This window comes from Gymnoscopelus microlampas, assembly GCF_963454915.1.
Source record: "Gymnoscopelus microlampas genome assembly, chromosome: 15".
NCBI classification, from domain to species: Eukaryota; Metazoa; Chordata; class Actinopteri; order Myctophiformes; family Myctophidae; genus Gymnoscopelus; species Gymnoscopelus microlampas.
The window spans coordinates 36,343,328-36,356,718 of NC_139952.1; the positions used below are offsets into that span (position 1 = coordinate 36,343,328).

Here is a 13,391-nt window from a genome sequence, read left to right on the forward strand (position 1 = left end):
AAAGGGGTTTCTCTTTTCCACTTCCACGGGCCGGAAGAGGACAGGGAGTGCCGGGTTGTGCTGTCATCTCTTCCCTGCTGGAGGCTGGACCCCACTTTATGCTGCTGGAGCCCCCCAACAACATCCATACACACTGACTGTCACTGCATCCATATTATTAGTGGGAAAGGTACTCACATTTCTTACTTAAGTATCAATACTGCAGAAATACTCTGTTACAGGTAAAAGTCCAGAATACAAAATGTACTTGAGTAAAAAGCACAAAAGTATTGACATCAAAATGTACTTAAAGTACCAAAAGTAGAAAGTAGGCCTGCTCATTATGCAGAAATTCACAATGTCCCATTTCATACGTTTTCAAATGTATAACATTTATAAAAATAGCAGATATATAAGCTCACAATGTGTTCAAAGTTTTCAAATAATTGTAGTGGGGTAAAAGTATAATATTTGCCTCTGAGATGTAGTGGAGTAGAAGTAAAAGTAGGCTACAGAAAATTGGAAATAAGTACAGTACTTGAGTAAATGTACTTAGTGTTTTACACCACTGGCATCCATGCTACTTCAGAGAGTTTCCATATTAGAATAGAATAGAATAGAATTTAAATTTCAAGTACCCCCAGTGTGATGTGCATTTAGCCCCTCCCCTTCTAAGAGAATAGAATAGAGTAGAATAGAATAGAATATGGGTATGCTATACATCTGCATAGAAGCCCACTATTACGTCTTAATACATTGACTTGAATGTACATGAATAAGCATACATTGTGATTGCTCCTGAATTTAAAAGAAGGAAGACATACTTTACTTTAATGAAACACTGAGGGACAAGAGAACAGAACAGAATAGAATCTGTATAAAAAGCCTACCATTATTATCATTGCAGCATTTGTTTTGGAACTCCAGTCTGTGTCATAAACACAGGATTGTAGCAAAGCCAGAGATGTCCAGTCAAAAACCTAACAATGTTCTAGTTCACTTTTTCTCCACTAGATGGCAGAAGAACCATGGGGGTCATTGACGTTTGATCGCGTCATCAGTTGCCTGACAACCAACCAGTGTTGCCATGTAGCCGCATTATAAGCGACTTTGGGCTTCTTTTTCTGTAAAGTTGCTTGAATTTTTTTTTAGTTTGGGCTTGTTTCTAAATTATACTTGCTTATTTAGGCTTGCTTCCAAAGAAAAAAGAAAAATTTAAACCAGTGGTTCTCCAATATGTTCATGAAAATGTTTTGTGCCAGGGAGCATTTGTGTTAGAATGTTTCAAAAAATATTCCAAATATTCCACTTTTAGTTTTTATTGCAATAGTTTTTGAAAATAGCAGATCTACAAGCTCACAACGCGTTGCATCGTAACGTGTTGTGAGCTTGTAGATTGTCTATTTTCAAATAGCCGACGCATAGAGGTTTAAAGTGCTCATGTGACCTATTATTTGCTTCTTTTGGGCTCGTTTTCCTAGACCTGTTTGCTTATTTCTCTCACAAAACCTGGCAACACTGTATCTGACTCATGCCCACCATAATGGGGTGTCTGGGAGCAAGCCTCACAAAATAATAAATAAATACAAGTAATTATATTAGAAACTATCTTGCACCTATTTAAACATCAAGATACAGTTTTGCAGCATATTCCTTTAATAACTGGTGAGTGGATCTATGTTAATTATGCATCTATTCACGTATAGTAGCTACATCAATTAAGCAACATCATGTAAACACAATATTGCGTCTGTGGGTCGTATTCAGCAACGAGTTTAGTGCCACTAATGCTAGGTCTACTTGTTTTGAAACAAGATATCATATGTTTTCTTTATGATTGCTTATCATGTTTTTTTTGTGAGTTTACTGCGTATTAGAGATTTAGAGATTGATGATATAATGGCTGTGATATTACATGCATTTCATGTATTCCAAATATGTATGTATGTATTATTTATATGCCTATGGATACACTAAATGTATGTAATATCACAGCCATTCTAGGGCTATAGATTTGATAGCCTTGCAGCTTATTGCAGATCAGCTCAGAATCTCCATCTCGTCCTCTTTAATCTGTTAAAACGTTTACGGAATTGAGGTACCGGGTGTGTTTTTATAATGCGAATTTCATTTGGAAATGTTTATTTAAAAAATAAATTAAACATTAAATATGAGAGTTGTTGTGTCATGCAGGCCTATCAAGAAATACATCTAGAATATAATTTCCACGTTTTGATTGGAAATGTTTTTTTACCCTCCTAATTAAGCAGAGCATCCAGATTAATGCAATATAATAATATACTGTACCAAATTAAGTGTTATCAGGCAGATGTGTTGGGTGGACCTACAGTAGTCCTGTATCCCCCAAACTGTAGGCTACATGCTTCTTTTTGCTTGTAATTACTTAAGTACAGTATGTTCATATTGTGTGTGTGTGTGTGTGTGTGTGTGTGTGTGTGTGTGTGTGTGTGTGTGTGTGTGTGTGTGTGTGTGTGTGTGTGTGTGTGTGTGTGTGTGTGTGTGTGTGTGTGTGGGTGTGTGTACTGTATATATTCCCATTCATCAGTACAGGAGTGGTCATAGGCAATAAGCTTTGTACTTAGCCCCTACACAGCATGCACACTGCAGCAACACATCCTGCATTAACATTGCAGACTGCTCAATAGAACTTGAAGAGCCGGGAGATAAAATACAACCACCCCAATTGTATGAGTTCTATTATATTAACATATTCTACATACAGATTGGACACAATTGCATTTTATTCATTAAAAAAGTTACATAGTGCACCGCTTTAATATAAATATATAGCCTACGTTCTGCATACAGTACAATAGGGCTACCATTCTTTCTGGTTAAGTGGGAAATTTGTCAAAACTACTGTATACTATTTCACCTGCCTCAAAGCAAAGCAGCGCCGGGACCTATATATTGTTTAGGTGGTGCAGAAATGCTGAACAAATACAGAGGAAATATTGTTGTTTTCTTTTCCCTCATTGTTTCCAGAAACTCCAACCATGTTGTTCTACACCTGCGGTCCCAATGAGGCTATGGTGGTATCAGGTAATTACTTAGCATCACACCCTAGCGTTGTCCTTATTGTTTGTAGACCTGTTGTATTGGTTACGCTGTACAGATCGTTGATGTCGGGCAGGAACCTCTTATCTCCATATTCTAACTTTTTGTATTTTTTCATAAATTAGTGCCACACAAAAGTAGCAGAAGTAGCAGATCTGCAAGCTCGAAACGCGGCGCGAAGCGATGCGTTTTGAGCTTGTTGATCTGCTACTTTTGCTGTTTTTGAATTTGAATCCTGAAAAGTACTGTATATGATCCAAAGAGTAGAATTGATTCATTTTGTTTGCCAAATATTACAAAAAAATACTATTATTATTTTAGCCATTATTTTGCAGCCCTATAAGCTAAGTGAAATGAGGATTGAGACATTAAATCAAGAAATAAATCAGGTGGTTGCCTTCACTTAGCACTCCTTTGTTCCTTTCTATTCCTTCTTCAAAAAGGGTTGTGGCGTTCCCCGCCCCTGATGGTGCCTGGAGGCAGAGTATTTGTTATCCCTTGTTTCCAGAAGATCCAGAGGTAAGCACACCATTCTCCTACAAGGTACAAGAACGCTCACCCCAAAACACGCTCGCTGAACATAACCTTATTCCTAACCTTAACCTCAGTAAAACCATGCCTGAACATAACCTTATTCCTAACCTTAACCTCAGTAAAACCATGCCTGAACATAACCTTATTTCTAACCTTAACCTCAGTAAAACGAATACAAGAATAGTACAAGAACCGCTGGGGGCGAGCAGTCCGCGGAAAAAATGTGGGCGAGTGTGTTTTGGGGCGAGCGTTCCGGTTACCATATATATATCATTATGTGTCACAGATCTTGTTGTTTTGTTTGTGTTCAGTTTTCAGTTTTTTCTCACACAGACTCAGAGACTCAATTTCTCTCTTCCTCCAGGATCTCTCTGAACACTCTGACGCTGAATGTGAAGAGTGATAAAGTATACACACGCCATGGAGTGCCCATCTCAGTCACTGGCATAGCCCAGGTCAGCACCCACTCTTATACACTCTTACACACGCGCACGCACGCACGCACACACGCACGCACGCACTACAGATAGCGAGATAGAGATAACACACAAGAGATAGCGCCCCCGCCCGAGTATGAAGTAATGTGGCCACTGTGTGTATATACGGTCAACACCATAACATTTGTTTTGATTTGCTGAAACAGATGAAGATCCAGGGTCAGAACAAGCAGATGCTGGCTGCAGCCTGTCAGATGTTCATGGGGAAGTCCGAGGCGGAGATTTCTCACATTGCACTGGAAACTCTAGAGGGTCACCAGAGGGCAATCATAGCCCATCTGACCGTTGAGGTAATGCTTGGCTGAGTGGTTGTTCGTGTGTGTGTGTGTGCAGTATGTGTCTGAGATTGTCCGGATATAATCTCACAAACCGCTGAACTGATCACTGCCACATTTCTTGGTAGTAGGCCAAAGAAGTACCTCCATGCATTTGTTTTGGTATTAATCTTCAAAATATGTCTCTGTGTATGTCCACTGTGCAGTAACCATGATTGTACCACCACGTTGTTGTTCCTCCAGGAAATCTACAAGGACCGTAAGAAGTTCTCGGAGCAGGTGTTCAAGGTGGCCTCCTCTGACCTGGTCAACATGGGCATTAGTGTGGTCAGCTACACACTCAAAGACGTGCATGATGACCAGGTGATATAGCACAACTGTCAGACACAAGTCACAAACCATGGGGTTGGGGGTAGCATTAGGTTCCACAAGAGAGCTTCTGACCTGGGTAGGGGTTGCCGGTTCAAATCCCCACATTGGCCTCTTTTGCATTCTCTGCAGAGAATGCGAAAGAGAAGAACCGTTCTCCCCATCCCCAGGTACTGAGATCCCCGTAGACCAAGGAATGTGTCAGAGAATGGGGATAAAGTGTGGGATACTGACAGACACTCTTATTTCTTCATGTACACTATCCTTGAAGAAGGCCACAAGCCAAAACATTGGTTATCTTTTTGTTCAGCTCATGTGCTTAATTTGACTAAATACTGTATGTCGTCAGTATATACTGCATGCAATCTACTTTTGATTAAGTGTTTTTCTTATAGCTTCTGTAGTGTATTCTCACAAACATGTAGGATATTGAAGAGACATGAAAACTGTTTTTATGTGTGACTTACATAGAAACCTGTTCACCTGTTTACCACTCAATGGTACATACAGGTATGCATTTAAAACAAAACAAGGAGTAGACGTGTTCATGTCTGTTGGATAAAATAATGAGTGAATTAAAGCTAGCTCTACACTGGAATTAAAACTCCCTTGGGAAGGTAATGCACAAATGCATTTTTTTTCTTTTTGCAGTGTGTGGATATATTTTCCATATACCTATGGCCTTACACGCAACGTGCCTCTTACATTACATCTCACCTCCCTCTCTGTCTCTGTTCATCCTCAGGACTACCTCCATTCCCTGGGCAAGGCCCGCACCGCCCAGGTTCAGAAAGACGCCCGCATCGGCGAAGCAAAGAACAAGAGAGATGCTGTCATGAGGGTGAGACATGACATGACTAGCCTCGGTACCCAGGCTTTCTCTCTCGATCTCTCTATCCTCCTGTCTAGCTACATTATTGCTACTTTGTCTGTTTTCTGACTCCTGCCTCGGTCTCTCTTTCACTTTCTATATGGATCCCTCTCACCTGCCTCTCTCTCTGTGTCCATTTCTCTCATCATCATCAACCCCCCCCCCCCTCTCCCAACCGCTACAGGAGGCCCATGCCATGCAGGAGAAGGTGTCCTCCCAGTATAAAAATGAGATCGAAATGGCCAGAGCGCAGAGAGATTATGAGCTGCAGAAAGCAGCCTATGACATTGAGGTCAACACCAAGAAGGCAGAGTCTGAGATGGCCTACCAGTTGCAGGTATTTGGCTTGATTTAGTTTAGTGTGGACAATGCAAAAAAATGGAAAGAGGGTTTGCTAAAAGAATATGGTAATATATACTGTATAATGATTACACACACTGAAAGATAAAAGAACAAGAAGAGGGCTGTGTAGTTCTGAATAAATATGATATTTTACTTCACATGCAGGTGTGCTTTAGAGCAATTTGGGGAGGGAATGTAATAAAGATGAAGAAAGTCCAAGGCTCTCTTCGTAGAATTAAAAGCCTTTAATATAGGGCTAGTAAATATCAAACCTATTAAAATACCATGATTCAGCCACACATGGCCTTCATCAGGGTTTTTTGCCTTCACTGTTACACCCTGGTGAAAGCCATATGTGGCTGAAACATGTTGGTGGTATTTTAACTACCCCTATATTAAAGGCTTAATGGACTTTATTTGGTCTTGGTGCCTTGTTTAACTATCTATCTATCTATCTATCTATCTATCTATCTATCTATCTATCTATCTATCTATCTATCTATCTATCTATCTATCTATCTATCTATCTATCTATCTATCTATCTATCTATCTATCTATCTATCTATCTATCTATCTATCTATCTCTCTCTCTCTCTCTCTCTATCCAAAATGGTCTTTTCAAATAAGAGTCTCTTAACCCTATACTTCGTTGACTGGGGTCCCCCAGACGTCTATACTTGGCCCCCTCCTTTTCCCTCCACACCAAATCTCTTTGCAATAGCCGATGTAGATATTTTGGCCGAATGTTCACCTATTACAGTATGATATGCCCCAGAATAGGGACGCTAGGGTCTATGTGGTTGTTATGGTCCGGCTCCAAGACCACAACAAAGAAGGGAAACAGGCAAGGGATAAATGCAAAAATGTATACGTTTATTAAATAGAATAATGAATTTAAATAGGTAAATCAAATGTCTCCAACAAAAACCTGGCAGGGAAACTAAACTGCCAAACAAACTGATTTGAATCAAACAAACAAAATGCTCTGTATGGCCATGCTCGGCTGTGGCCCAGGTGGAAGAGAAGGAAGGACTGTGAAAGATGGCTCTTTTATAGTGATTGGAGGCCCAATCCTTGAATGCCACCACTCTCCAACCATGTCCCAGTCAGTGGTGGAAAAAGTGCTCAAATTCTTTACTTAAGTAAAAGTACCAATACTGCAATATAGAAATACTCTGTTACAAGTCAAAGTCCACAACTCAAAATTTACTTGAGTAAAAGCACAAAAGTATTGGCATCAAAATGTACTTAAAGTATCAAAAGTAAAAGTACTAAATATTTGAAAATAGCAGATCTACAAGCTCACAACGCGTCGCGATGCGACGCGTTGTGAGCTTGTAGATCTGCTATTTTCAAATAGCCTATGTATAAAATAGGGTTAAATTGGTTAATGTATGTTTCATTATATCTTAATTTGTATCTGAAAAGTAACTAAAGTTTTCAAATAAATGTAGTGGAGTAAAAGTACAACATTTGCCTCTGAGATGTAGTGGAGTAGAAATAAAAGCATTGGAAATTGGAAATACTCAAGTAAAGTACAAATACCGCAAAATTGTACTTAAGTACAGTACTTAAGTAAATGTACTTAGTTACTTTCCACCACTGGTCCCAGTACACTGAAAAGACCTTGGGATTAGCAAGGCACACACAAACCCTGACATATAGGGCCATAATAGACATTTTTTCAAACATCTCTTGCTCTTGCTCCTCCCTTCCTCTCCACCCATGTGCCGACGAAGGTGGCAAAGACCAAGCAGCGCATCGAGGAGGAGAAGATGCAGGTGCAGGTGGTGGAGCGGGCTCAGCAGATCATGCTGCAGGAGCAGGAGATCACCCGCAAGGAGAAGGAGCTGGAGGCCAAGGTCAAGAAGCCAGCCGAGGCCGAGAGATACCGAATGGAGAGACTGGCTGAGGCAAGGCGGTGAGTAGGGCGGATAACTGAGTTATACGCAGTGGTGGAAAAAGTACTCAAAGGTTTTACTTAAGTAAAAGTATCAATACTGCAATGTAGAAGTACTCTGTTACAAATAAAAGTACGTAATTAAAAATGTACTGAGTAAAAGTACCAAATATTGGCATTAAAATATACTTAAAGTACCAAAAGTAAAAGTACTAAAATGTTTGAAAATAGCAGATCTACAAGCTCACAACGCGTCGCATCGCGACGCGTTGTGAGCTTGTAGATCGGCTATTTTCAAATAGCCTATGTATAAAATAGGGCTAAAGTGGTAAATGTATGTTTCATAATATCATAATTTATATCTGAAAAGTAACTAGTAACTAAAGTTTTCAAATAATTGTAGTGGAGTAAAAGTACAATATTTGCCTCTGAGATGTAGTGGAGTAGAAGTAAAAGTACTGAAAATTTGAAATACTCAAGTAAAGTACAAATACTTCAAAATTGTACTTAAGTACAGTACTTAAGTGAATGTACTTAGTTACTTTCCACCACTGGTTATACGTACAGATAAATCTCACCGGTCTCTCTCTCTCTCGACATTAAAAAGCATTATGATGGTAACCCTTTAAGATCGGGAACGCATCTGTGTGTCATTTTTATATTTCTGCCGCGCTATGAGCTTGTAAATCTGCTATTTCTTTTTTAAATCGTGAAAATGTGTGCAAATCTTTGAATATATATTTTTTAAAGCGATTTATTTTAACTTATGTTGCTTTTATCAGTGGTTCTCAAACGTTTTCATGTCAAGGGCCCCCAAAATTATATGTATTTGACCACGGACCCCCATCTCAAAATATGTTGTTCCAGGGACCCCCCTGAAGCAAAGATTTGAGTTAAAAAATTTCGCAAAGATTTGCAAAAAAAACCACGATTTTATAGTGATGGTAATGATAATGATGACAGTAAAACAGTCTTCTAGCTCTGAAACCATGTCTCTTCCTCTCTTTGGCTGTATGTCCCTCTGTCATTCGGCCTGTCCAGTCTGCAGTTGATCATGGAGGCTGAAGCTGAAGCGGAGTCTATTAGAGTGAGTCGTATAGATCCCTTCCAACACAATTCCATCACACCCGACCACCACTATGACTGGATAAACCCTTCTTATTCTGTTGACTTTCCTCTAGCACCTCCTTCAGTGAATATACAGTACAGTACAGTACGTGAATATAGGCTACTGTATGCATAAACACAATTCTGCCCCTAATAGTCTTATAAAGTCTTATTTATTTATTTACATTTTTAGCCTCTCGTCTTTTGAGATTGCAGTGCTCTAAGCATGTCGGGATTGCAAGGAGCAGCACAGTCTCTAGGGGCTGCTAGCGGTACATTTGTTTTGTTTAAATGATGCCATTACCAAGAAGACATTCACATCAACGGCTGATAACTAATCAACAGTATTTGCTACAATGACATGTCCTGGAGAGAAGGTACAATGGTAAACGCTCAGATGAATGAATTCTATTATTGAGCTCTCTAGATGTGTCATCGACTTACAGTAAACCAAAGACATATCTGTCTATATTCAACTTGTCTATAGTCACCTTTCTGCTGCATGGAAATGGTCCAAATCCCGCCATTTCGTTTTTTCCATTAGGCAAAAGTGCCTGGTACTTTTTAGTATCACCTTCTTCAAGGTTCCAAGCGAACTGAGGCTATATAAAAAGGCCTTGGAAACCAACCGTTCCCGAGCCATGTGGCCCACAGGTCAGGAGCCCATCTTCTGTTTGCTCAGCATGAGGCAGCTTCGGCTTGATCTACTACGAAGTACTGTACGCCCCCCTGGACATGATGCTAGTATGTCGTCGCAGGGACATACCCTCACCCCTTGATTCTGAGTGCCAAGCAGTGAGGAATTGCAATGGGTGCCATTTATATTTTTATAGTCTTTAGTATGACTCGGCCAGGGATTGAACCCCGACCACCCAGTCTAACCGTTACCACAATGCCAGTGAGCTGGTTGAGACGGTTATGCGGTGGAAAAGCAACATATGAATTATCTACAAAGTAAACTTTTTATCCTTATTATCTATGTCAGGTTAAAGGGGAAGCCGAGGCTTATGCCGTGGAAGCTAAGGGCCGTGCTGAGGCCGAGCAAATGGTTAAGAAGGCAGAGGCCTTCCAGCAGTACAAGGAGGGAGCCATGGTGGACATGCTTCTGGAGAAACTGCCTCTGGTGAGCAATGAGACAACATCATGACAAACTGATTTATATAATTCTAGTCCATGCCCTACCCAGGGATGTGCACGCCTCAACTATGTGCAGACTGGGGACCACGACTACATATGTCATAGCCTGTGGCAAAAAATTGAATAAACTGCTTAAATTGCGTAAAAGTTAAACAGAATCTTTGTCCGTCCCTGCATATGCCAATGGTCAATGTGCAATTACAGATCGATTGATCAACCAACTAAGGAAACAAATGCATGTGAATGGATGAGGATGGATAGAATCTTAATTGAGCTATACAGAGTTCACAAATATTGAAATATCATCTTCATCAGTAGTGCATATGCCAATGGTCAATTCTCATGAGCAATTTAAGATAGATTGGACAACCCATGAGGTGAAAAAAGGATAATTAATTTTATAGTAGAATATGATATAAGTATGGTTATATATGTATTAGGTTGGTGGAAGGTTGGTCTGGAAATAGTAACGCTGAATAATGACTAATCGATTGCTGGTTGGATCCATTGCATTGACAGGAGGATGTAATCCCTTTTAGGAGCTGGTGAGTGAAGGAAGTAGTTTATGGTGAGGTGCCCTTGAGCAAGTATGCTCTAATCTCTGTGATGAAATTCATACTTGGGTATCAATAGGAATCAATCTGCTTTTTAGGGGAGAGATTTGTCTATATAACTTGACAATAACAATTTGAATCATGTCCATGAATTTTCATCAATGAACATAGGCTTTTATGGATATTCTTATTTTGCCGCTTGCTTTTGAGTTGTTTTTTTTGTGCTAGCCTTGGTGATGAATTGTAGATTTGCTTAGTTTAATATCCCACGATTTCCCCACCAGATAGCAGAGGAGATCAGCAAGCCACTTTCCAGAGCCCATAAGATCACCATGATTTCCAGTGGAGGTGGAGAGGTGGGCGCAGCTAAACTGACAGGAGAGGTGCTGGACATAATGACACGCCTCCCAGAAACGGTGGAGAAACTGACTGGAGTCAGCATCTCCCAGGTAGCGCGCGTGCACACACACACACACACACACACACACACACACACACACACACACACACACACACTCATACACACACACACACACACACACACAATAAACACACAAGTCATTTCACGAATGCTCACAAAAGCAGATTTCTCAATTACTTCACGTTTACAATGATTCCTCCATCTCTCTCTGTCCCTCTTTCCTCCTCACCCCCAAATCCATTCATCCTGTAGGCGGTCACCCGTACAGAATGAAGAGAAGGGTTCCAGCCTCAGCCACGACAGGCCAGTGGAACAACTGGCCTTATCTCAGTGTCTATATTTACACGTGTCTACTAACACAGCCTTAACCCCCTTTCTACCCTAATCTCTCTCTTCCTTTCTGTGTGTTAGGGCACTTGCATAGATGTGTGTCCCTATATAGTACCCTGTTAAGTGAAGCGCACGCCACAGCAGACGAGGCTGACGTCAAACATCGCCTCAAAGGTTACATAAAATGAATGGGAGCTATTTAACCACTTTCAATCTGGTGTCCCTATTTTGTGTATGTCAGGTGAAGATTTTCCAAAATGTTTAATTTATTTATGCATTTATGCATTTATTTATTTATGTATGTATTTATTTATTTCAGAAAATAGCTGATCTACAAGCATCGCAACATGTTCATCGCAAAATAGTATATGTATAGGAGGGCATATTAAAGTGGTTAATGGAACAGTCTGCTGTGGTATGCGCTTGCCTTTATGGTGACACTTGCTTTTTTCTCTATTGTATTGTCCCACAGTTGTGATGTCACACTAGTGTAGAATCACCTTGTTGTGGTGCCGTGTGTGCCATTTTAATTGTGTCTTCACACCGATTAACGTGCTCATGTCTCTTTGGTTACAGTTAAACTTGTCATTTCGATGCTCAAAATCCAGGTATTCTAGGCCAGCTATGACTGCCACCTCCACCAATCCTACTACTACTGCTGCTGCTAAAACTACTGTTAACAGTATAATCACTACCACCACCACTACTGCTACTAAGAATTTCTGGTATAGATCTGCTGTTGCTTTACATATACCGGATATTTAAGTCTTTGTTGAACGTGGGAGCCTCTAGACCTGGATTCCTGGATTTGCCTGATGCCATTGAAATGATAAATATAACTGTAGCCTCTGTGTGTCTCTTAATTGTTGTAATTTTGACAATCTCTGCCTTAACAGCTGTACGGTATGTCCTTCCCTGTCTTCTCTCACGTTGCTTCATTTACTCTGCTTTTCTTCTCCCATATTTTCCTTGCCCCCTCCATCCCTCCTCCTCCTCCAAAACTGCCCGTGTCTTGCTGCCAAACCTAGTCTTAAAATGTGTTTATAATAGCACGCTGGTCCAACCCCTCACCTGACTAAAACCACAACCTATAATTTCACTACTTGTTTGTTTTGTTTTTTTTACCTTATTTTTTATTTATTATTCTGGGAGACATTTCTGTTCTGAGAGACATTTTATTACAAATAAATAGGTACCTAATCAGCATTACACTATAATTTCAATATTGTCAAAGTATTGCTCATATTTACAATGTTTTTTGTAATTTGTCGTGATTGTGTTTTATCATCACTTTTTGCTGAATTTTTCGTGACTTGGTGACACTTTATTTAAAGTGTACAATACTGATCATGGATTGTAATGAGTTAACAGTGCATGAGCCATTAGTTCTTTTTACATACTAAACATGTGTTACATGCGACATATATGATGATCTTGTTCAAAAACATTTGCATGCATTTTTGAGAAATGACAGCTTTTTGAGCTGACTGCGTGCTGTTTGATAATTAGGAGTTAACTTAATCGATCAGTTCCATCACCTGACTATTGTTTGCTTAGTGCAGGGCCAATTAGAGACTGCCAGGTGTAATTTAATTTGCGTATAGATGGAGGGCATTATTATGTACAGTATCACAAGTTAATATCCACACTTTGGGTGCATTACAAGTTATAATCAGTATCGCTATGATGCTTTAGGGATTTATACTTTACTTAAAGTGTTACCATGTACTTTTACTTGAGCCAGTTATGTAGTATAGTTCTCATAATGTTGTGACATACTGTAGCTAAAGGGGTATGTGCTGTAAAAAATAGCTCTATTGTAGCAATAGAATATTTCCAGTGAAAAATAAGTAATTGTACTGTACTGACAATGCTAGATACAGTATAAGTATGGAATCCCTAAATGAAGTAAAACAGTTCCTTAAACTATGATTGTCAAATTTTATAATGAGGGCTTGAATTGGGAAACAAAGTGTTATAAAGCAATGTCTTATTA

The 13,391-nt window shown here is 39.8% G+C and overlaps 1 protein-coding gene across 1 annotated transcript; it reads left to right on the plus strand.

Moving 5' to 3' along the window:
* Positions 1–122: 122 nt before the first annotated feature.
* flot1a (flotillin 1a) lies at positions 123–11,473 on the plus strand. Its single transcript, XM_084079983.1, has 13 exons — positions 123–169; positions 2,986–3,042; positions 3,501–3,576; positions 3,956–4,046; positions 4,235–4,378; positions 4,607–4,726; positions 5,478–5,573; positions 5,788–5,940; positions 7,686–7,867; positions 8,888–8,933; positions 9,939–10,076; positions 10,929–11,093; positions 11,318–11,473. The coding sequence occupies exons 2-13, from the start codon at positions 2,997–2,999 to the stop codon at positions 11,336–11,338; spliced, it is 1,278 nt and encodes a 425-aa protein (XP_083936109.1). The 5' UTR covers positions 123–169; positions 2,986–2,996; the 3' UTR covers positions 11,339–11,473.
* Positions 11,474–13,391: the final 1,918 nt, after the last annotated feature.